The sequence below is a fragment of the Phaethon aethereus genome (assembly GCF_964289735.1).
Source record: "Phaethon aethereus genome assembly, chromosome: 16".
Lineage (NCBI taxonomy): Eukaryota > Metazoa > Chordata > Aves > Phaethontiformes > Phaethontidae > Phaethon > Phaethon aethereus.
Window position 1 is genome coordinate 1,648,022 of NC_138592.1, and position 22,541 is coordinate 1,670,562.

Here is a 22,541-nt window from a genome sequence, read left to right on the forward strand (position 1 = left end):
ATGAAAAGCTGTAGACTGGCAAGGAAGAACAACCAGGTGAAATCCTGGCCCCACCAAAGTCTACGGGATGGGAGCTGCAAGATTTCCACCCAGCTGGGATCTCCTCACCTTGGCTTCCCACGTTTCCCAGTTCATCCTGCACTTTGCTAAATGTCTCCTTTTTGCTACGGTTTGCATATATTCACGAAAAAGGCAGCTGAGCAAAGGGAAAAAAGTGAAGATATTTGCGGAGAAGGATGACAGGTAGAGAATTACCTGTGTCCTTCATGGCAAAGGTGCTTCTGGAAGCACCAACACGCGTTTCAGAGGTCGCGCATAACCAAGGCTGGAAGACGGGATGTGGGTAAGACGCTCGTGAGGTCCAAGAAATGTCATGATCTTTCTTTCTTTCTTTGATGGCAATTCTTTTGGGAGCTAAGAATCTAAGAAAAGAATGCGTAAGGCTGCAATCTGACTCGCCTTTTGATCTATTTGGCTCCATAAAAAATAATAAAAGCTCTCTTTAAAAACTTTGCACAAGTCCGGTATCATCAAGGGAAGCCCTCCAACACATACACCAATTTGCTTTCACAACGTTAGCTGGTAATTCCGCTGCTGCTGGGATTTTAGCGCACAGACAAGGTGTTTAAAAAAAACCCCAAAACCAAAACAACCACCAAAAAAACCCCTGCTTCGGACACAAAAGTCCTCCCGGTGTTCGGTTTGGGGCGGGAAGGGTGCGAGGACTCACGCTTCACCCAGCCTCCCCATCGCGCAGCGCTCGCGCCTGCAGGAACTCTACCTCACGCGCGTGCAACCCGGCCGGCGCGGCCGCGGCCGGGGTTGGTCATGGAGGGAGAAGGGGGAAGGCGAAGTCAGTCGTGTCGCTGGAAGCGACGTTGCTAAGACAGTATCTGAGTGGAACAGAGAAGGACTTGTTTAGAAAACACAAGAGTTATTTTGCACACATGGACGACAACAAGGCTACTTAGTTTTTCCAACACACTCCTTCCTCCCCCACCCTCCCTCCCCCTACAAACAACAGAGCGAAACAGGAACAAACAAAAAAAAATCCCTAAGAAATCCAGGTAAAATCCTTGTCGTTCTCCCCAGAGTTGTCCTGCTCCTGCGGAGAGTCGACATCTTTGTCATCATCTAAAATCACATCATCCTGTGACATTCCCACGTCATCCTTCCACTTGATGTCGTCGTCGTCTCCCATCTCCTCATCTCCTTCCACTTTGATGTCATCGGGGTCTTCCATGTACTGGCCTTCCCCGGGGTAGCACTCGTCTGGAGACCCTTCTCCCCCGTTGTGGTCCAGGTGACCGGCTATGCCTCGGCCGGAGCAATCGGCACAAACTCCGTGGCGGCGAGAGCCGTGCTTAATCCCCACGCTGGCCGCAGACATGAACACGCGGTTGCACACTTTGCAGACGTATTTTTTATCTTTGCTGTGGACCTGGAAAAGGAGGACGATCAGAAAAGTTAATGCCAACGGAGACGGATCGGGAGCTGCAGGGAAAGACACGCTCCCCCGTCCTCTGCGAAGGCAAAGCCACCGCAGCCCGCGAGCGCGGCCCGGGACCGCCACGGGCTTTCATCGTGAACGCGGACCCCCCGCCATTAATTCAACCCTGCAATCGTGTCACACAATGGAAAATCCTCCTGAGACAGCCTTTCGATGACCGAACTAGTAGTTCTGAGAGCAACTTTCATCACTTTGGGTTTTTTCCTCCCCTTTTCTTTTTGCACCCCAGAAAACCAACAGTTGCATCACACCATCCCCCCGAGGAAAATCTTAAAAAGGAAAAAAAACCACCAGCCCCAAAGCCCCAGTTCTCCCAGAGCGGAACGACCCACCGTCAAACCGGCGTTAACGTCGCGTTAATTTAACGGTCTCCCTCCTCATCCCACTGCTGCCAAGAACCAAAGAGCAGAAGCACTGCGAACGCATCCTGCATCTCTCAAAAAAACGCAGCTGACTGCACTTCTAACCTTATTTCTGACTACTTTGGTGCCTGAAAAATGGTTTGGCACAAATGTTTTGTTCTGGGAATCACGCTGCAGTCTCTGTCCGCGAATAACGGGCACACGAGCTACCACCCTACAGAATAAGCGGTACGTGGGAAAATGCTCAGCAGGATACCAGCAACCACTTCCAAGATTCAAACTTCACTACGCAAGGAGCAAAATTACATCCTTTGAGAAGCACAAAAAGACCTCATCAAAGGTGAAGTCTGGCGCTGGCTACCTTTGCCACGGGTGGGAGGTAAGGAGCTTGCGCAAAGCGTTCACCTGCTCCTCTCCCACGGGAAGCGGCCAACCAGCGCAGCGCGACCTCCTGAATTCCACCACGAGGAGCCTCGTCGGGTACTTTCATTTATATAGATATAATAACAATAATAAAAATATTAAAATACACATCTATTTTATTGATATATAGCGCAGTTCAGTTGGAAGGGACCTACAGCAATCATCTAGTCCAACCACCCGACTACTTCAGGGATGACCAATATATATTTTCTTTTTTTATACATATATATATTCCTTTTTTTTTTTTTAATATATTAACACCACAGCGGGACGGCCCAGGAGCTCGTCCCGGCCAGCGCCCTGTCGCTTTGGGGAGTGGAGGAGGATCCACTTGCACTACCCCGGTCAGTGAGCCGGGGTGGCCCCGAGCAAGCCGTTCCCCGCAGACCACCGGCCACCAGCGCCTCTGGGCACGTATCACCAGCGCCTAGTCCTTTTCGGCACTCATTTGTCTTTTCGTGCTCACAACGGCCCGTAGGAAAGGTTTTGTTGGTTAAACATGCCCCGTGCGGAGAAGTCCTTCCTTTTGTTTTAAACGAGCCGCCTTCTTCAAGAAAAATCATTGTGGGGTTTTTGGGGTTTTTTTTGTTTGTTTGTTTGTTTGGGGGGGTTTTTGTGTGTTTTTTTTTTTTTAAACTACACGCAAGGGTTTTTTGAAAGCAGTTGGACAGGGCTGGTCGAAGCCACTTAACAGGCTCAATCGGTGTCGCTCGCTTTTCACTGTTGGCAGAACGGTTTTCAGGAATGAGGAGCTGAATGCGATTACAGAAGGTGGTCAAGGGCGCAGAATAAGGGCTGAAAGAGCCGTAAGAAAAAGTATAAAACAGGTACCAAAATGATGCATGATTGAACTGTCTCTTAGAAAACGGATCGTCCGCCTCCTTTCACTGACAGTTTCGTCAGCGTATTCAAAGTGAACTGTATTACCGGACGCAGCTGAGCAGAAATTAATCCTATTTCCTTATTGCCAAATTAGTAAGTATTAAACACAAACAGCGTTTGGCCCTCAGGATTTGCAAGTGTCATTAGAAAGACCATACTCTAACTGCCTAAATACCAATATTCCAAAGGAGAGGGGGCAAAATGTGCTGACAACACCCTAAATTTCCCCCCCCGCACTCCCCCAAAAAAAGTAAAAAAGGGGAAAGCTCTCAGAAATAAGACGATGGAGGCATCCCGCTGGCACAAGGAGGTGTTCCCCGCTGCAAAAGCTGTTAGCAGAGCTTGAAATCCGTGTGCTTGCAGCAGGACTAAGCTCACTGCTTGGATCTGCCCCCCGGACAGCAGCACCCCAACACCCCAGGGAGGCAGCGAAGGGCCGCGCCGGGGCGCGGGCAGTCCCCGGGCAGTCCCCGGGCACCCCTCCCGCGGCCGCAGCGGTAGCAGACGGCGGGGTTTTGACCACCGTAGCAACCCATCACGCCAGCCCCTCGGCCATCCCGGGGCAAGGGGCCGGGGCGAAGCACCCGCCCGGCGCGGGCGCCGCCGATCGGCAAGCCGTGCCACGCCGCCGGCGTCCGCCGCGAGCGGACAACCGGCTTCCAGCCGTGAGCGGGCAGCAGCTCTTCCCAGGAAAAGGCACAGGCTTTTGCAATAGCGGCGGGGATGCAGCAAGCCGGGCAGGCGGTGCAATGCCTGCCGTAACCACCCCAGTCACAAATAAAATAAAAAAAAAATTAAAAAAAGACAAAGCTACTGTGCGGAAATAGAAGCTCAGTCCTCAAAACAAAATTGCTCTTTCCCATCTACATTTATCCTGCCAGTTTTAAGCAGTTTGCAGTCACTCGCGATGCTGCCACAGGCCAGGTACGAAAGTTCAGTATATACAGAATCATACGGAGACGAGTCACGTCAGACTAGAACCAAGAAGCCTTTGGTAAAGCTTTTTTTTAAGCCGCAAACTGTGAGGGCATCACAGGGGTAGCGCTTCCTCCTGGACACAGCCTGTTCGCTGCAGCGGGGTGAGAAAGCTCGGCTCAGAAACCTCTGCCACCACACAGAAGTATCACTTGAGATGCAAAGATTTCGGAAAGAAAAAACTTGGTTTTACTTTAATGTTCCGATTCAGAGAAAACAAGCGTTTCTATTCAAGTTTTATATAAAAGACCATCAAAACATGCTTTTTAATTTGAGTTAAACAAAAACAGTCCCTTTGGTTCCTCCTCAGCTGAGGAACCAAGAGAAACGCGGGTTTTGGTGTGTTAAACCTACTTCCTTTTCCTACACATTATTTTTATAGCACATTATTTTTATTTGATGCTCAACAGCACTCACCTTTACAGATTTACCCGAGAGTTGATAATTAAGCCCCAAAACATCACAGGCACCGGAAACGAGACAAGCAAAGCGTAGAAATCCAGCAGCTAACCTTGCCACAAGCATTTCCGACAGCCTGCACCGTAAACGCCGATCCCGGCGGCGTTTGCATATAAGAAAATACCCGTTTGTAGCTTCATTTCAAAAGAAGCTTCAGATAAATAATGAAACTGGAATTTTTCTGAGGCTTTACAACAGTACCAAAAAAACCCCAAGCCAACCCCAAATCCCTGTCCTTTTTTCTTTAGTGCATCCATTCCAAGGTGGCTCAGAGTCAGTTTATGGCTCTTTGGAAAGGAAAACAAATGGGTATTGTCAGGGTTGCTCTTTTTTTTCAGGAATTGGCACTAAAGATTTGTAATCCAGCTGGTATTTTCTAAACTAGCTTAATTCCCGACATAAAGTCACACAGAGTCAGACAGACATCCATCCTCTCACGTGCGTGTTCACAAACAGCTGATTTCATCTCCCCGGGTGTGTAACAGAACTTGAACCTGAGACTCAACACAACCAACTCAAGTCACCTGGAATGATTTCAGCAGCAAAAAAAAAAAAAAAAAAAAAAGAACTAAAATTAATTTGCAGATCACCTCAATGCCACTCCTGGAGGGTTTAGCACGTTCTCCTGCCTTCCTCGCGGTACGTAAATATCTGCGGATTCCCGTTCGTGTGGGAAGTTGCAGAGCAAGGAAAGGAACTGGAAGGTTTGTTAGACTGGACCCAAGCTGCATCGCTGCTGCTGAACGGCCTTTGCAGGAAGGGCTGCACGGGGGTGCGCATGCTGGCAGGACTGGGATGAGGAATTAAAGCTCTTTGTGGCTTTTTGAGGCTGACAACCAGGAAAACATTAATTACTCTAAGCACACCTCCTCCGGTAAGGTATTCTTCACCTTCAAGTTTTAATAGATAATATGATATATAGACAACATAAACACGGAAAAAGTTATTTAAATGACCTCAACAAATCAATTCTTAGTCACTGAAACTGTCAACACTCTTGTGATTTTTTTTTTTTTTTTTAATATCTCACTGTATTAGGACCCCACAGCTACTGTCCCCAGTATTTAAAAAAAATTCAAGTTTTCTCTACAAGCTTAGAGGGGCAATAGACATTGCTGGCAGATAATAATAATAATAATAATAATAATAATAATAATAATAATAATAATAATAATAATAATAATAATAGCAGCAGCAGCTGGAGGTTAAGCTCTGGATAAAGGTCTTTTCCAACCTTAGTGATTCCGTGACTCTGTGATTCTGTAACAGGCAGCAAAACAGGGGAAAGTTTGAAAGGTGGGGGGAAAAAGATGCTGAGGAAGCTTCCAGAGGGGAAAACAAAACACAAACCTAAATCAGACGAAGCTCCTGTTATCTTTACCCCGAACAACTGGGCCGTTTCCACCCGACACCCGCGCTAGCTGCCGGGCACTCTTACCAAGGTGTGCCGCTTCATGTGCTCCCGGCGGGTGAACTTCTTCCCACAGATCTCACAGGGATAAGGTCTTTCTCCCGTGTGGGATCGCATGTGCCTCTTCAGGATGCACTGATGCATGGCTGAAAAGCTGCAGTACGGGCACTTGAATTTCTTCCTGATGACTGTGAACTCGTTGACTGTAAGAGAGCAAGGAACACAGGCAGGTTACTTTCGGGTTGTCTCAAAACGGTCAGTCTTCTCGTCTGCTGCTTCGCTGTTAAGTTAGTTCACTGCAGAATCACGCTCTCGCCTCTCAGCCATCTACACTTTTTTTAACCCCTACACTGTATTATTGCACTTGTACCATTAAAGCGAAGAACTTCAAGTACATGCATCAGAGAAGCTTCTGAAGAAGCCAGTACACAAACATTTAGCGAGCGCGTAACACACGTTGCCCAACGCTTGAATATGAGGGTTGACAACCTGCTGTAGTTCTGACTTAATATAATGAAAATATCCGAAGCATGTAGCATTCTAACGCCGTCCTTCGTGGAAGAAGCCGCGCAAGACCACAGACGTAAGACCCCGACAGCGCCACGCGCTTCAGCTCTGCCTACGGGGCGATGCGAGAACGTCGTCACACACTCCAGGGGTGTTTCCATGAAGGGGCAGAGACCAAGGAAGACCCAGAAGAAAGACGACAGTCACAACACACACGCGCCACGTCCTCCAACTCTCAACCAGTGTTACCGTTGCAGCACAGATACAGAAATCCAAACGGATGCATAATGTCGAGTTACAGCACGACCTTACAAGACAACTGTATATAGCCCTTGATGGGCTTTTTCTTTGCCTCCCCCCCGGTATTTTGCTGAACTAGAAAAGAGATGAGCTCTTTGAAGTCATTCTGACACGGTTGATTCTTTTCTTCTTGTGATCTCCTTAGAAGCACGCTGAAAGCGGACCCGGGGGACGCGCGCAGTATCGGCAGCCCACGGGTCTAATTTGCCAGAAGGCGGCACACGGCAGCTGCCTTGGTATTTCCTCCTCCGAACGCAGCGAAAGCGCAACGTGCAAAATACAGCCGGTGAAAACGGAGCATTTGCCATTCCCTGCGGACGGACAGCCTCCCGCTCTAAGTTCGGAAGCGGCAGTCCACGTGGATAGGATCTTAAATCTCCACCTTCCAATAATTCTATTGCTTTCCGTTAGTATGTTAATTTTCACCTACTTTTCTCCTAGTTACTGTAATTTCTCGAAGCAATATATTGTTTACATAACAAGGGAAAAAAAGAACGCAAGTTGTAGTTAATCACCTTAAGTACTATCGTTGATGTAAATGGCTCTTGGTAAATGAAAACAGCCTGTGCGGGAGAGCTAAGGGAGTAAGGGAAACGCCAGACCTACTACCCGGCTCCTAATATTCTGCAATATTATTAGCTGCTTATTGCGACGTTGTCTCCTACAAATGCCCCGCACGCTCTCAGTGTACCACAGACCCTGCCCTGGGAGTGACAGCGTACACTGAAGAACAGCTACCCAAAAATGGCCTTTTTTTTTTCAAGAAAGTCAGCTGGTCCCAGAACTCAGTGGTGTTTAATGCCCAATCTGTGGGCTGCTTTTTTTCCTTGTTTTTAAAATTTACTTTGTCTCGTATTTGCAATGCTGATAACACAACGTGAAAAGTAACTACCTTTGTCACTCGTGTAAACAACATCCTGATGCTGTTAAGAGACATATTTAAACAGGGCACCACCAGCCTTCATAACCACAACAAACATTTCAACACAAGCTCATCTCAGGACACTTTTTTAGGAAGTTTTTATCGTTCTAGTGCAGACTAAAAGCATGGATCAGGATTGCCGCAATAGGAATGTTGTCTTCATGTTTGTTTTGACTATTTGGAATTAAACACATCCTCCACACAGGTAACTTTGGGGAAAAATCAATACTCCCTTTTATTAGCAGTTTGAATTGGATCTAATAGCCTTGTATTCTTTCTCGTGCTCCTAACTTGCTGTTTTGGGCTGCTCAGTAACTGCAGCCGTCCATCCCACAGGTGTATTTTTTTTGATGGTTTGCTGGCGGTTTTTCAGTACATTTGTAAAGCTGTCAGGAGAATTGTCTAGCTTAAGGAAAAAGTGAAAAAAAAAACCAAACCAAAAAAAGGCACCTACTCACCTGGGCCACGGCTGCAATATTGGCGACAGGGCAAGCGAACACTACGGGTCTCTCACTCACCCGGCAGTAAAGACTAGGGACTGCGACGGGCGGAATTTTGAAGGGCTGGTCGCAAGAGGCTGCGCACGCTGGCACTGCCCTGGGGACCTCTGGGCGCAGCTCCTGCGGCACGGCACGATGCCCAGAGCCCTGGGCGCAGCTCCTGCGGCACGGCACGATGCCCAGAGCCCTGGGCAAGCTCTCGTTGGTAACCGAAGAGCCCAGCCCTTCGCCTACCCCATGCCTGCTTCTCTTTTACAATAATATATATTTTTAAACGACTAGAATATGAAAACTCCTTCTCTTTCATATTGCAGGAAAAGTATTTTTTGCTTTATTTGCTCCTTTGGATTTGACATCCCCTTGTCTATACAGCCAGAGGCAAGGAGCCCACTTTCTTCTACAGGAAGTATAGATTTTGTGATACAAAGCTACTTATAAGAAATGCGTTTCCGGTTCGATCTCATAACCGCTCGAGCATTAGCGATAGGCTGCAGAAACACTCGTGTTCCGCAGGATCGCTATAAACCTATTACTGTGGAGTCTAGACAAGGTAAGCGAGCTATAAGCTGATCAAGGGAAGTCAAGAGGGGACACGCAGCCCTCCTTCCTCCAGTCCACGCCACGGCCAGCGCTACTCGACAAGACAGACACGCTACACGCGTAGACCACGGCTCGCACAGCTCAGCAGGTCAGGTTTATCCACCTCGCTTTGGAAAAAAATGACATGGAAACGCTCAGAGCAACCATATCCCAAGATTACAAAGCAAAAGGGCTTTAAGAGCAGAGAATACCACACCCCCCCGTATCTCCTACATCGCCGGATTGTACCCGATCCCATCGCTTCCCGACTGACCGGATGCCTCCTCTCACTTGCTGGCCGTACCCATCCCTTCGCTTCGTGGCTGCACTCCCGCAGAAGCTGAAAAGGCAACGCCAAACCTTCGGTGGGCAACCTGCACCCCGGGCACGCCGCTTTCACACACAAATAGCCAAGTGTTTCTGACACATAAATGTACTTTCAGCAACGTATTCGTAACACTTTCTGATTTCAAGATCCCTCACGCTTACTTTGGCCTCTATTCAGCTTAAATCGCTGGAGAGTAACATTTTCAGCTTCTAGTACGCTACTATTTAAAAATAGTCAGAAAGCACTTTTTGCAGCTATAGTTTTATTGAGAGCTATTTTTTCAACAAATAGCCATATATTTAGTTTTTCTATCTACAAAAGTAAACATCTGAAAAATAACAACATTGTTAGAAAAATAACCGTATCGCAGAGTTAACATTTTCACAGTACTCTTAAATATATGCACCCACAAGCACATATATTTAATGAACAACATACCGACTTTGGTATAGGTATAAACTTCTGTCTAAATGACAATATTTTATAGAGCTTACATATAGCAGCATTAAGGTCCTAAGAAATAATCTTTAAGACCACCATCAAGACCCTTAAGAGTAGTGCCATCGATGACCAGCTACTGGACACAACTATAGGAAGAACAGCACCAAGAAAGGAAGAACGTAACACAAACAGTGCCAGAGTAAAAATCTACGTACTTAACTTCACTGAAGTATTTACAGAAGATGTGCGTTTTTAGAACCAACACAATCACGTTTGGGGAAAAAAGCTTTTGGTGTTGTTATCTCCAAGTAACTTTACTTACTCCCCTGAGGCTGTTAAATGAAACGGGCTCCTCCGTCCCTGACGCGAGAGAAGGAAAAGCACTAGTGATACACCACCGGACAGAGCCAGCATTAACTCTGTAAACCGATGGGTAGCTGTTAATCACTGAAATGCTACACCCATTTGGTTCTTACAAAGAATTCCAAACTTTGTAAGAATTCTTATCCCCTTAATCCTCATTCTATTTAAGGTTATGAATAGCAAGGTGCTATTTAACTGTCAAACTTACACTTCCCATCATCTGCCCATGCCATTTTCTAACACAAAAATCGGGCTTTTACAAAGTTTTCTACACAAACTCTGTAAGCCTCTGCTATGCTATACTCCATGGTTCTAACATTTAAAAAAAAAAACAAACAACAACCCTACTCCTGATCCTGAAGGGAACCACTGGAAACCCTCAGCACTGAAGTCAGGAAGCACTCTGATGTACAGGCCAAGTAAAATACTACTTAAACCTCTATTATAGAGAATGAGTTGACCTGACTATAGAAAAGTAGTTCCATATTGAATTAAATTCTCAAGTATGAGAAAAATGAACAAACATGAAACGTCATTAAACTTATCATGGGAACAGAGCCTTTTAAAATTTGCTGAGGTTACTTTTGCTGGCATCTTACGTTTCCGATTCAGACAAATCTTACCATGCTGCTCCCAAATTTCCAGATAAAACTCATTTTAGCCACAACTTTCTCTTCTGGCTCAGCTTTCTCCTTCCTCGCTTGCTGGTTATTTAAGAGCAAAATAAATTACGAGGTAATTAAACCGATATCTGCAACAAGGGAAGCTGACAGACTATAAACTACACACATTTGCAGGCAGCCGTGACCCACAATGCCAAAGACATCAGTGGGAACAAGAGCGGGGAAAAAAATAAATTAAAAAGTGTGGTGTACTACAGTAATTATGTAGGAATGTACTCTCAACTCTGACTTGCACCCCACTCAAACGGAGAGTAAGAACTAAGCCAAGCCGGGAAACTCTGGCTTCCCAACCCTCGGAAAGCCAGCGCTGACGCGCACGGAGCCGTCCGTCTCCCCGAAGCTCCAACTCGGGCAGAGCAGCGCTGCACCAGAATGTACCTGTTCCCTCTCTGCGAGAGCAAAGGCAGCAGGAACCGGGTTGTCTCTCCCAGTCCAGCATTCCACAGGAAACAGCTCTGCAAGAAACTCTCCACCGGAGACCTCCCGGCTGCTCAAGTCCGCTTTGTGCACGACCAAGTATTTCTCATTTTTGCCTCCCTGAGGTGCAACATCATCACGAAAAAGAACTTCCCTGAAGAACTCTAAAGATCGTTTGTAGAAGTTGCCTTCGTCTCCTCCGCTGTCTCGCTTGCACACTGAGGAAAGCAACCCTGCAACGCTAAAGCTCAAGCTGCTGACAAGCTGTGTGTTGTACACAGAGCAGCTGGGAAGCACTACACTTAATTATGCTACTTTCATTTCACAGTTACTATAATCTGGTTTTGCATGTAAATATATAGTGAGACACACAAAAATACTTAATCTTTTAAAAAAATAATTTCATGTATTAAAATAGGAATTACAGTAAGACTTCCACCCTCCAGTAACAACCATTGCAGATTTTGTATGCACACCGTAAGTTACAAGTAGATCTGTGTAAAGCCTCCTCTCTTCTCTTCAACAACATACATTCAGTCTGGCTAACTTAATTACACCCTATAAAACAAACAAATCAGAAAATTTTCCAGAATCCCTGAAAACCACAGCCATGCTCCAGTATATTTTTTTGAAAGTCCAAAAAGTACTCCAACATAAGGCAATAAAATACACGAGCCCTGCGACAACTTTCAAGCCCAAATAATACACCCTGTTGCACATGTGGACAAGCAGCATGTTTTTCTCCTTTCAATGACACAGAAAACCAGACTTTATACACGGTTTACAGGGCCAAGAAACCCAGTGCTTTCACAGCGCCTAATCTCAAGCTGAAACACCCTGAAACGCCCGAATTGTCTCATGGATGGAGCACTCACTAGACCACAACTCAGAAGACCGAATTCTACTATTAATTCTATTCCTAACACACTCACGCTGAGGTATGTTCTTTTCCCAGGGAATGTGAGGAAAACATGACCATCTCTTTTATAAAGCACTTTGAGATCTACTCATAAAAAAAAGTTTAAGGCAGTATAAGCACACAGTATGATCACACCAATAAAACAGCCAAAGTGCCCATCATATGGGCTGGCAAAAGTTATCTTCGCACAAAACTTGCACGGTGGCTGCAGCTACGCGACGTCTGGAACCAGCATGTTATCAGCCTGATCAGCTTTGGGGAGTTACTCTATTGTACGACGCCTGTGGTACGTTTATTTGCCGCAGGAGAACAACGGAACAATCTGCTTTTCCTAGTTTAAGCGTCTCCTACACGCAACAGTCGCTACGCATCCTCAGGATCCTCGTTTCGTCCTACGCTGTCCAAAAGCTCCAACCCGCCCAGCCGGGCAGAGCCCAGGTAACACGCTTTCACGTGGTTAGCGAGGTTCTTCTGGGTACCAAAGCCCTTGCCACAGAAGAGACACACAAAAGCACGCTCGCTCGAGTGCACGGATGTAAGATGCCGGTTTAAGTCTGTCTTGTCTCGAAACAGCTTGGCACAGTGAGGACACTGCATCTTCTTACAGTTGAAGTGGATGGTCTTTTCGTGCCGATCCATGTTGGATTTCAGGGTGAAGCTCGCGGGGCATTTGGAGCACTGGAAGCGGGCGAGCTGGCCGGGAGGCACGCTGTCAGCAAGGCCAGGCCGGGAGCAGTCAACCATGTCTAACGGGAGAAGCATGGAGAAAGCATGCTGGTGGACGTGCTCCTTCAGCTCCTCAGCACGCCGGAAGACCCTCCTGCAGAAACCGCAGGTCGGCCTCTGGGCTAGTGCTGAATCCAGGAACAGGCCATCGGTGGGTACGTCCGCGTCTTCAGATCTCGAGAACCTCCTATCTACAAGGGAAACACACATACACGCGCACAAATCAGTGTCTTCTGGTATAAAACAACGGTAGTTTAAACAAAAAATATTTTTTTTTTCCTCTCTACTTACCTGAATCGGAGTTATCAAACTGCCAAAGTGCTAAAAATCCATCACAAGTGGCCTGCAAATGAGAAGCAGACTTCAGTCAAGGCAAGCATTTATGGGCACGCGCCTCGGCAGCTAGCGCTCGGACTCCCCTCCACCAGCGCCCGCGCCCCTTCTTCGCGGGAGGCTCATCGTTTGACCCCGCGGCCCCCTGCGCCTTCACAAAGCTTTCGCTGCCGAAGCGGCGAACTTAGCTGGGCCGAGCTTTGCAAGGCTTGGTGTTCAAAGGCACTAACCACACGCTTATTAAGTCCCGGGTGACGGCTCCTTTTGCGGTCTCACTAAGCGCCTGCAGCCCCCGCTCTGGCCCAGGGGCCAGGAACGCTGGACATAAAACGTCCAGCAGATACAAGCGGGCTGGAGAATTCTCCCTTAGCTCTACACAGCTGCTGCTTCTTTCCACACAGAAAAGCCCAGAGAAAACAAACACCTTCTGCGTAGTTCCCTTTACGCAATGCTCTCTGGCATCGCTGATTCAAATCAGAAATAAAAGCTGACTTTATTTTTTTTTTTAATTTTTTTTAAATTATTTTTATTTTCCATAAAGCATTTGCAATCAGCCGGCGTGCGGCAGATGGCAACCCTCTATGGGGCAGAGGCGTGATGCAGCCTGGGCAGGTCTGCTGGAGACCGGGGAAGCGGCTGCCAGCCGTTCTTACCAGCTCACTTCCCTCTAAGGTGACTGCGAAGGAAAAAAAAAAAACACCAAACCTGTGTTTCCACCCATTTGTTTAACGGCACTAACACCTCGTACAAAAATACAAAAAAACCCAGAAATCTCTAGCTTTCTGTGGTGCTTATGTTAAACTCCTGACTCCTGTAATGCAGAAAGCCAGCCTGCTTCCATCCGTATTTAGATTGTTCGAAGAAATCCAAATGCAAAACACCAGAAGTGGGTAATGGGTAGCTGGGCACCCGGCTATCTTTATGCCGTTATTAATATTCTTGCGTGCAATGTTTTGCAAAGGCACTTACAATAAAAAAAGACACGTATACTTTAAAAAATACAGTTTTTGAAATCAAGTTCTCCTGAGGTAAGGCGGGAGGGATAAAATTAGGACAGCACCAGCCCTGACCTCAACAGATCTCTAGTTTTGAAATAGCCTTATTTAAAAAAAGATGGAAAAGTAAAAAAAAAAGGAAAAAAGCTAACAGATCAAAGTATAAGGTATTGCGGTCTTTCAAAGGACTCCTAACTGGGGAGAATTTGATTAAACAGATACCTTGGCATTTAAATCTCTCTGCGTTTTTGCCCACGACCTTACCTGGGCTGAGAAAGGCACCTCTCCTTTTATCACGGCTTCTGGTGACATTCCACCAGAAGAGCAGACCTCGGGGGGGCTCTGAGTGGCAAGGTGTGATGAAGGCAGCGGGGGAGATGGTGCTTCCACTTTGCCATCACATTCGCCCCTTGAACGGTTCAAGTTGGTGCCAGGCCCTGGGGAACACAGGAAACGAGTCTCACCCACGTGAACCAGCACCAGCTGGCGGTTTTAAAAAAGGCCTCGCAAAGGCAGCGCGCTGGCACTCGCAGCTTATCTTCTGTCCACGGGAGGGAACGCAGCAGAACAGGCATGCCAGGCTTTTGGGGGGTTTTGTTTGTTTGTTTTAAAACCAGCCTCCCCACCCAAAACGCCTCGTCTGCGCGCGACGTATGCGGTGGAGTTCTATCGCGGGGCACGGCCGCCCGAGAGTCCGTCGGGAGGAAGCAGCGCAGCGCGGCAGAAATGCCGCGGTTCTGAAAGACGCCTCTTGGAGAAGGACGGTTTCAAACACAAACGTTTCAACCTTTAAGAAACACACACACGAACCTCATTCTCCTGCTAACTTTATGAAAATTTACGTCAAAGCTTCAGACCTCAAGATGCGACCGTGGTCTTTTATTTAATGTAGTACTGTCAGTCCTTGATCTCAAAGTGCTTTACAAAAGATGGGAAGGAATATTCCTTTCATTCTACAGCTAGCAAGCATGGAAGTTCAAATATTTGTACAAAACTTCATGCAATTATACCCGAGAGTCGCTCCATTCTAAGAGCCTACCACAGTTAAAAAGGAAAACATTATTTATTTGGCCAAGGCAGAATCGCACCCTCCTACCTACGCCGGAGCGACAGCCAAATGGTAAACAATATTCCAGAAACGGCACCGATATTCAATGACAAATCTAGGTACCAATAAAGATTAGCGTAATCAATTACAAGCTCCTAAACGAACTTTAACACACGCCTTGGCGGAGTATTGGAATGACACGTTGAGCAGGTCATTATATTTGAAAAGCAAGCTGGTGAAATCAGAAGCAAATACGGCATAAAAGTAAACAAATTCGTATTTTAAGCACTCTATGCCCTAAAGGCTTTTTATTTCTAACACAAAAGAGTCTGACCGAAACCTTTACACGTATGAAAACCACAGCTACAAATAACAAGTCAAAGTTTATACGCTGTCCGAACACAATACGCTGCGATCAGGTCGCAACAGAGCACTCGAGTGAAACCACACCGATGTTTCTAAACGCGGACAATCCCAAACCTAACTTTTTATCAGCTACCAAAGGAAATTCTGCTCTTGTGCCACAAGCTGGATGTCTGATCGCAGACTGCAATCTCGCACAGCGTAGTTAACCCTATTCAGGTGTGATAATACTTCAGGTTTTCATGCCGGTGGTGCTCATCTATCGCTGCTATCATTTAAAGACAGGGCAACAAAATGCTAAAACCCTGTAAATTCAAAGTAAGAAAAAACAGAGGTGGAGGGGAGAAAGTGAATTCCTGCCCAGTCACCCACACGTTCCTTTTTTTCCTGAACATCCCAAGCTGATTCAAACTGCCCTGCTTACGTTGAAGTTACACACTGTGACCATGGACAACTCGGAGGCACCTCCGGGTTGCGCTTCCTTAAACAAACGGTATTTTAGTGTACAGTAAAGATAAGCCAGTGGGGTCTGACTTGATTAATTCTTTATTAGCACCTTAAGAGAATTACACAGGTTCCTAAGAAACTATGCACTTCTTAAAGCAAAAGCTAAGGCTAACGAACAAGCAATGAAATAGAGTAAGGAGAAACAATAAACTCAATCATCCAGCATGAGCCACGAAGATGTACAACACAACAAAGTACAAAGATTATTTTTAAAACAATAAATAATATTTATTTGGTTTCAACAACTGCAAGTAACACAAGAAGAGAAACCCACATAAATGACCCATACTTTGTACACGAGAACGCAAACAGTGCCCGAATTTACGTTTTGTCCCGTTCTGACTGGTACCGTGAGAAACCTTTTTCTCTCCTAAATTCGTACTGAAGTATTTTAATTTCTAAATCAGAAATCAAAAGCGCTTTGCGTCAGCTTTGCTTACGGAAGACGATGCACTGGTTTAGCAGTATGTATATGAATATAGTATTCTCTGACAGATGGACAGTCAATTATTATGGAAAACAGAAAGGCAAAGGTTATTATATCTCATGTAAAATTGCATCCATTCCCCCTTAAATCTTGATTTACCACGTACAAAAATTCCGCGCCAAACTGAATACCTTGAACTCCCTCTTGGGAAAGTTGACCACTGCATAAAATGTATTCCTTTAACAGCCAGTGCAAGTAGAAATTATTGGCTCAAATGAACTACTAACTAAAAATAACGTATTAGCTGGTTTGCCCAAAAGAAAAGGGCTCTGTGTACCACGTAATCACTTGGACAGCAAGCTTCATTGGAATTGCTTCTATAAACAGTTTCAATTGCAACAGAGTAAACAGGAAAAGCCAAACTTAGACATATAAAAAAGTATGCAACGTACTATTCTGAAAATGTGGCAGAGTCACCCTTGAAGGTAGTCATCACCCCAAAATCTGAAAGGTTTCTGACTTTATTTTGAAAATGAGAAAATAAGGATGTAAATTAATCAACCGATTTTCTCATGAATATTAAAATTCTCATTCTCTTGATTATACTTGGCAAAACCAGCCAAAAACATTCAACTAAAGCCTTTGAGACTTTTGTAGATGTGGTGTAACCGTACAGAACAATGCTACCAAAGTTCAGCATCATAAACGAAATAAGACACACATTATTAAACCAAGGAGCTCAGCAGAACAGCACTACTGAAGTTGGAAATCAAAGACAAACCACGAAAACATGTAAAGATGAGGAAAACTGAACCTCTTACAACGTCTTATCTGAAAGACCTCCCCAACAACACGCTGTGCAGGTTCAATAACTCATGGCACCCAAGTGTTGTGGGGACACCCAACACGATCTCAGTGTCATCCATGAATAACTGACATGTACTTCCTTCTGCAAAACCTGCATGTTCTTTAGGTTTCTGACAAGCATATGGACAACGTCAATCTTGATCCTATACCATGAACGTCATGAATTCTCAGAGCCCTTCAGCTGCAGGTTATCTGGCAACTGTCTTACCCAGATGGCAAGATACTTAAATTTCCCCTTCTGATTTTAAATTAGTTTGAACTGGTTAACTTTAGAAATGCCATACTTATGTTTGACTACACCATAGTGATGCAACATCCCCCCCCCAATCACGGGCTTCATTTTCCATCCGAGTATTAAGTAATTTCACACCTCATACGATCATTACAATATACAATTAATTAGGAAAAAAGAACACGGGGTAAAATGAAAACCTTGGGGTATCCTCTATTAACTTTTACAGCAGTATGAACTACGCAGAAATAGGAATGAAAACTTGTAATGCACGCAGCAACTTGGAGTGCAATATCCCCTTTAGAAATGGCTCATCAGAATTTTAAACGTGTAATATAAGTCTTTGGATCTGCCCACCTCCATAAAGTCTTTTCCTCCAGAAAATAAACATGAACACTGCTCCTTGAGTCAGTTACTTACTGTAGTGCTTCATAAGAGAATACGAAGACAATCCAGTGATAGCAGTTCAAGTTAAAAACACACTTCACGTTTTTTAAACTCAAGAGAGATTGATCACTTAAAATTCTTGAAATTACTGTGTTTCCTTTTCAAATCAGACAGATGAAAACTGTGCTGGTTTTGGTTTAAAAAAAAAAAAAAAAATCTTTTTCACTGTGCTCCTGCTTACTCCCGCCTTTTTTTTTCCCCTCCTAATATAACCCGGGACTTAAAATGACTCAACATCCTCAAATTGTGTTTGAAGAAAAATGTGAAAAACACCTACAAAGCTAGCACCAACCTAGACTGTGCTTTTAGATCCCCAGAATCTTACCACTTGCTTGCCTGCTGTTTTACACACTGAAAATTCCCATGAAACTTGATGTCCTGTTTGTATTCAGTAATGACCACTTAAAAGCAAGAGAGTCTTACATCAGGACATCTTTGTCAAGTGATTAAAATAAATCAATACTTGTGAATCTGAGTAAGATGAAAGAAAAATACATCCCTTAACTCCCTGCTTCTGTAAAAATCCTCTTACCGAGTCACAGCCACATCCATTTACTGGTGTGAGAGCTACAGACCGAGCAAGCAGTCATCTTTTTGTCTTATGCAATTCACTTTGCTTCCATAAAGATGAGATAATTGAAGCTTAGATGAATGAAATGCAAGTAATAGTGAGAGGACTGGAAAATAGGGACCAGGCTGGAAGGACCTTCTGAGACATCACACCCCTCAAATGAGCTATCATTTACCCCTTTTTCTAATCGTATCAAGCTTTATTTCAAACCCAGTTGGTCTTCTGCCTACACCACGCCTGCTCCCAAACTCAATCTCTAATTTCTAGCCCAAATTTATGACTGCCTTATACTCATTTGTCTTTACGCCAACTGGTCCTTCAGCTTTTAAGCAAAATCGAAAATCCTCCAACCAAGAGAAGGATGATGGATCGAGGGCAGCCCTGTCATTATTCCGGCTTATCACGACAGAAGAGGAAACCACTGATTTCACCTGTCACGAGTCACAGATCCGAACACGCGGTGCATACATCCCCCTCGCAGTGCATCGATCCACGCTCCCACCCGTCCCGGTGCCAGCTGAGGGCACTCTTCTCACTGCACACAAACTGCTGCATGGGATCTCTGCTATTTCATTGCAACGAAGGGATTTTCAAACCAGGAGCCTAGTTTGAACCACCTAAATCTGATTTAATTGGAGATCATTCAGTAAGCTACTACTGTGGAAGTAACAAGAACACTGCATTAGCAACTCTCCCCCAAACATTAAAGCTGCAGAATAAGGTACAAAAAAATTTTTTCCCTCTAAATTTAGAAATATTAAAAAAAAAAATTCTACTGTTCAGATGTGAAAAGCAAAAAGAGATACTGACATTATGTTGTACAGTTTTTTCCCTTTGTCGTACAACCCAAGTGACCATTGAAAGTTATCTATTCTTTTTGACATCAAGGAAACTAAAAGTAAATATCTGAAGTGAACTTTTCATTCTATTTAACTGGTCCATCTTCTCAGTATAGATTAAAATAAACCTTTTCTGCTGGAAACTAACACGTAGTACTCAGAAAGCCACCGCTTCCTCCATTTTATGTCACAAATTATATCCCCATCTTCCAAGAGTATTATTAAAATAGAGCATTCGTAATTTTTCTTTCTTTGTGCACTGGAGAATCAAACTGGTTTACGATTGCAATGAAGAAAATACAAAACTATGCTGAAAAACAAGCTGTTCACAGATAATGGTACATATCCGCTGTCTCCAACGGATCAACAGTAGAAAAACATCCGTTTCCATGAGTGAGTGTAACAAATCAATAGCTGCTCATTACTCAGAGAGAGGTCTAAAAGTAAACAGCAAGAGGTAAAGGTCCTGCGATCTACAAAATCACAACTGTTTCCACAGACACAGGAGCAACAGTCTTTCAACACCAGGCAATTTTGGATTCAAAACCTTTGCAGCTACTTCTTTTACCGTAAGGACTCAAACATCTTGTATTTTGTTTGTAAGTACCGCTTTGCAAAGAAGTAAAAGGGAAATCTGAGCATGAGCACTACATACACATACATCAAATACTTCCTTCCAGGGCTTCAGCAGTTACCATTGAAGTTGGATCAATATCAGACACAGGTTTCCAAATTTTGTGGAACGTGGGATAGAGCAGGACTTAAAACTGGATATAAACGTTATCGGTAGTAATAAAGCGGGACAGTGACCTGTATTTTCTTCTCACTAAATATTTCACTTAAAGCACCAGTAAACAAAAAATAGAAAAACACAAACTTACGAGAGAGAGAATGCGTGCCTTTGGGTAAGTACTCAAACAGCAGAGAACTATCCTCTCCCAGCATGTCGGCTTTCAGAGACAGCAAACTGTTCTTACTCATGAGAGCCGCGCGCAGGTTGGCGACGGTGGCAGCCTGGAGCGCGTCCTCCTTCTCCGGGGTCAGGGGCTGGGAGATGTAGCTGGCCTCCCCCCCGAGGAGGGCTTCGTCGACGCTCCCGTAGGGGTCCGCTCGGTCCGCTCTGCTGTCAGAGCTGCTGGGCTCCGTTACGCTCACGTCGGCACCTGCGCGATGAAAGATGCCGTCAGATTCCCGAGACGAGGCACACCGACCGCGCAGGCCCGTCTCACCGCGGGCCCAAGCGACTGCCAAGCGGGAACTGCTCACCGCCTCTTCGGGCCTTACTGCCACCCTTCACGTGCCTCGACCCCCCTTTCCGAAAGGCCGAGGAGGAACCGGGCCGTTCGGAGGCTCGCTGGAAAGCACACCCGCCCGCAGCCGGGGGATCTCTGCCCCTCCAGCCTGTGCCCAGCTGCACCCTGCACCCATCAGCTGGCCTTAACTCCAGCACCGCGCACCGCAGGCCGGGCAGAGGGAGAGAGATGGGCTCAACAACCTCCCCCACAACGAGTAACCAGGTAACGCTGTTATGTATTTGTTTATCTTCAACTAAGATTTCGGGGTAGTCTGCTACTACTGAAATTACTTTCAAACATTTAAGTGCTGTTTTTTCCACAGTTTTACTCCAGCAGTCTCAATTTTCATTCATTCATTTCTTCCCCAGGTTTTGAAAAGTCCGGTAATAAACAGCCTATAATAGCGGACTGCTAGTTACTATAAACTCCTTGGGGTCATTTATTTGAAAAATACACATTTATCAGTGGTTCCCAGCACATATCACAGGGTAGGTTTTATACAGAAGTGATACAGTTGAAAAAAAAAAAAAACAAAAAACAAAGACACAGATCAGCCACCTTACAACAGGTAGCTACTAAGAAACTACATAAAACCGTAACAGACTATTAACAAAAACATCAATTAGCAAACGCAAACAAAAATGAAAAAGCTACAATAAGGTTAATTCCTCCCTGCCAAAGTATACGTTTATTTTTGGGAAGGTCGAGTTAAAGAGTCTCACTTGTTAAATAATTCGTGTATTTTTATGTAAAGGAAAGTCACTCTCAGACTTCTCTCCACGCTTCACAAGAAACAAAACAGTATCTGCAGACAGGGCTGTTACCCCATTTATGAAGTGCTTCCAACAACCTGCCATTGCCTACTGCAGCTCTGCAGCAGCAGAACAGAGCTGGCACCCCCAAACCCCAGCCGAGCACCCGGCAAACACGGCTAAAGCCTCCCAACAACCGGGTGCCTTTGTAGTATCAGATACTACAGGCAGAGGGAGAAAACACAAATCCAAAGAGAAGGCATTGACAGCGAGTGGTCAGACGGAGAAAGAAGCCGTTTTGCAGATCCCGAACACGTCACTGCCTCCGAAACACATTTAAACTTACTTAATGCAAGAGGCAACTCTTACAGTTCAAAATAGCGGTACGGCGTGTACAAAATTAACACTCAGCCGCTTTCACGGATTCGTCTTTTGCGCTTCTCGGGGCAAGGAATTCGGGTGTTGTCTGTGTAGAGCACAGCACTGCACTTGCTCCGTCCAGAAGGCTGAACAGCGGCAGAGCTCGCGAGGAGGGACGAGGAGCAGAGTGGCACACTCGCACGTGCTCGAGCGTCCAACGACTGCAAACCAGGGCAAGCCCTCAATCTGCAGAGCCTTATTAAAAAATGCTAATGAGGACGCTGGGACAGGGCCCACCTCCCGTAACCTGGAAAACTGTTCCAGGAAAATCATCATTTTTATCTCCATTTTACAGGTGGTAACTACCAGAGAAAGAGGCGGTGACTTGCTCACGATGTGCAGGCTGCGGAGCCGGGATCACAGACTACCACAGCCAGGATCAGGCAGTGAACCTCCCAGTCCCGGCCCAGGGCACATCAGGTTCCTCAACACGTTCAGATTGGCTTTACTAAGCGGTACGGTACTGCCAGTGCCTCTGGCTGTCAAGTTTTTCCACTTCCTTTAAAAAAACAAGAAGCCTCAAAGCAAACACTAAGGAAAAACCAGTCATTAGCAGAGTACTCCCCCACCCCGGAGACGTAAGTACCACCCAAGGCTGGGGACTACAAACGCAGCAGCGGCGGCAACCTCGTGAGCTATCAGAGATGCTCTCTCTTTAAACCAAATCATTTTTCCTCCTCCATCTGTGTTTTGCTTCCATGACCTCCTATGATCAGGTTTATTAAATCTTAGCCAAAC

General features: G+C 45.5%; 1 protein-coding gene across 1 annotated transcript in view; it reads right to left on the reverse strand.

Moving 5' to 3' along the window:
- Positions 1-1,054: 1,054 nt before the first annotated feature.
- Positions 1,055-22,541, reverse strand: part of ZBTB46 (zinc finger and BTB domain containing 46) — a gene marked incomplete at its 3' end in the record, with an annotated part of 37,141 nt that continues 15,654 nt past the window's right edge. The window contains exons 2-4 of the mRNA XM_082007443.1: positions 20,218-20,499; positions 6,050-6,225; positions 1,055-1,441 (exon numbers count right to left, since the gene is read on the reverse strand). Of these exons, the coding sequence (XP_081863569.1) occupies positions 1,055-1,441; positions 6,050-6,225; positions 20,218-20,499 (845 nt within the window). The remainder of the gene's footprint in view (positions 1,442-6,049; positions 6,226-20,217; positions 20,500-22,541) is intronic.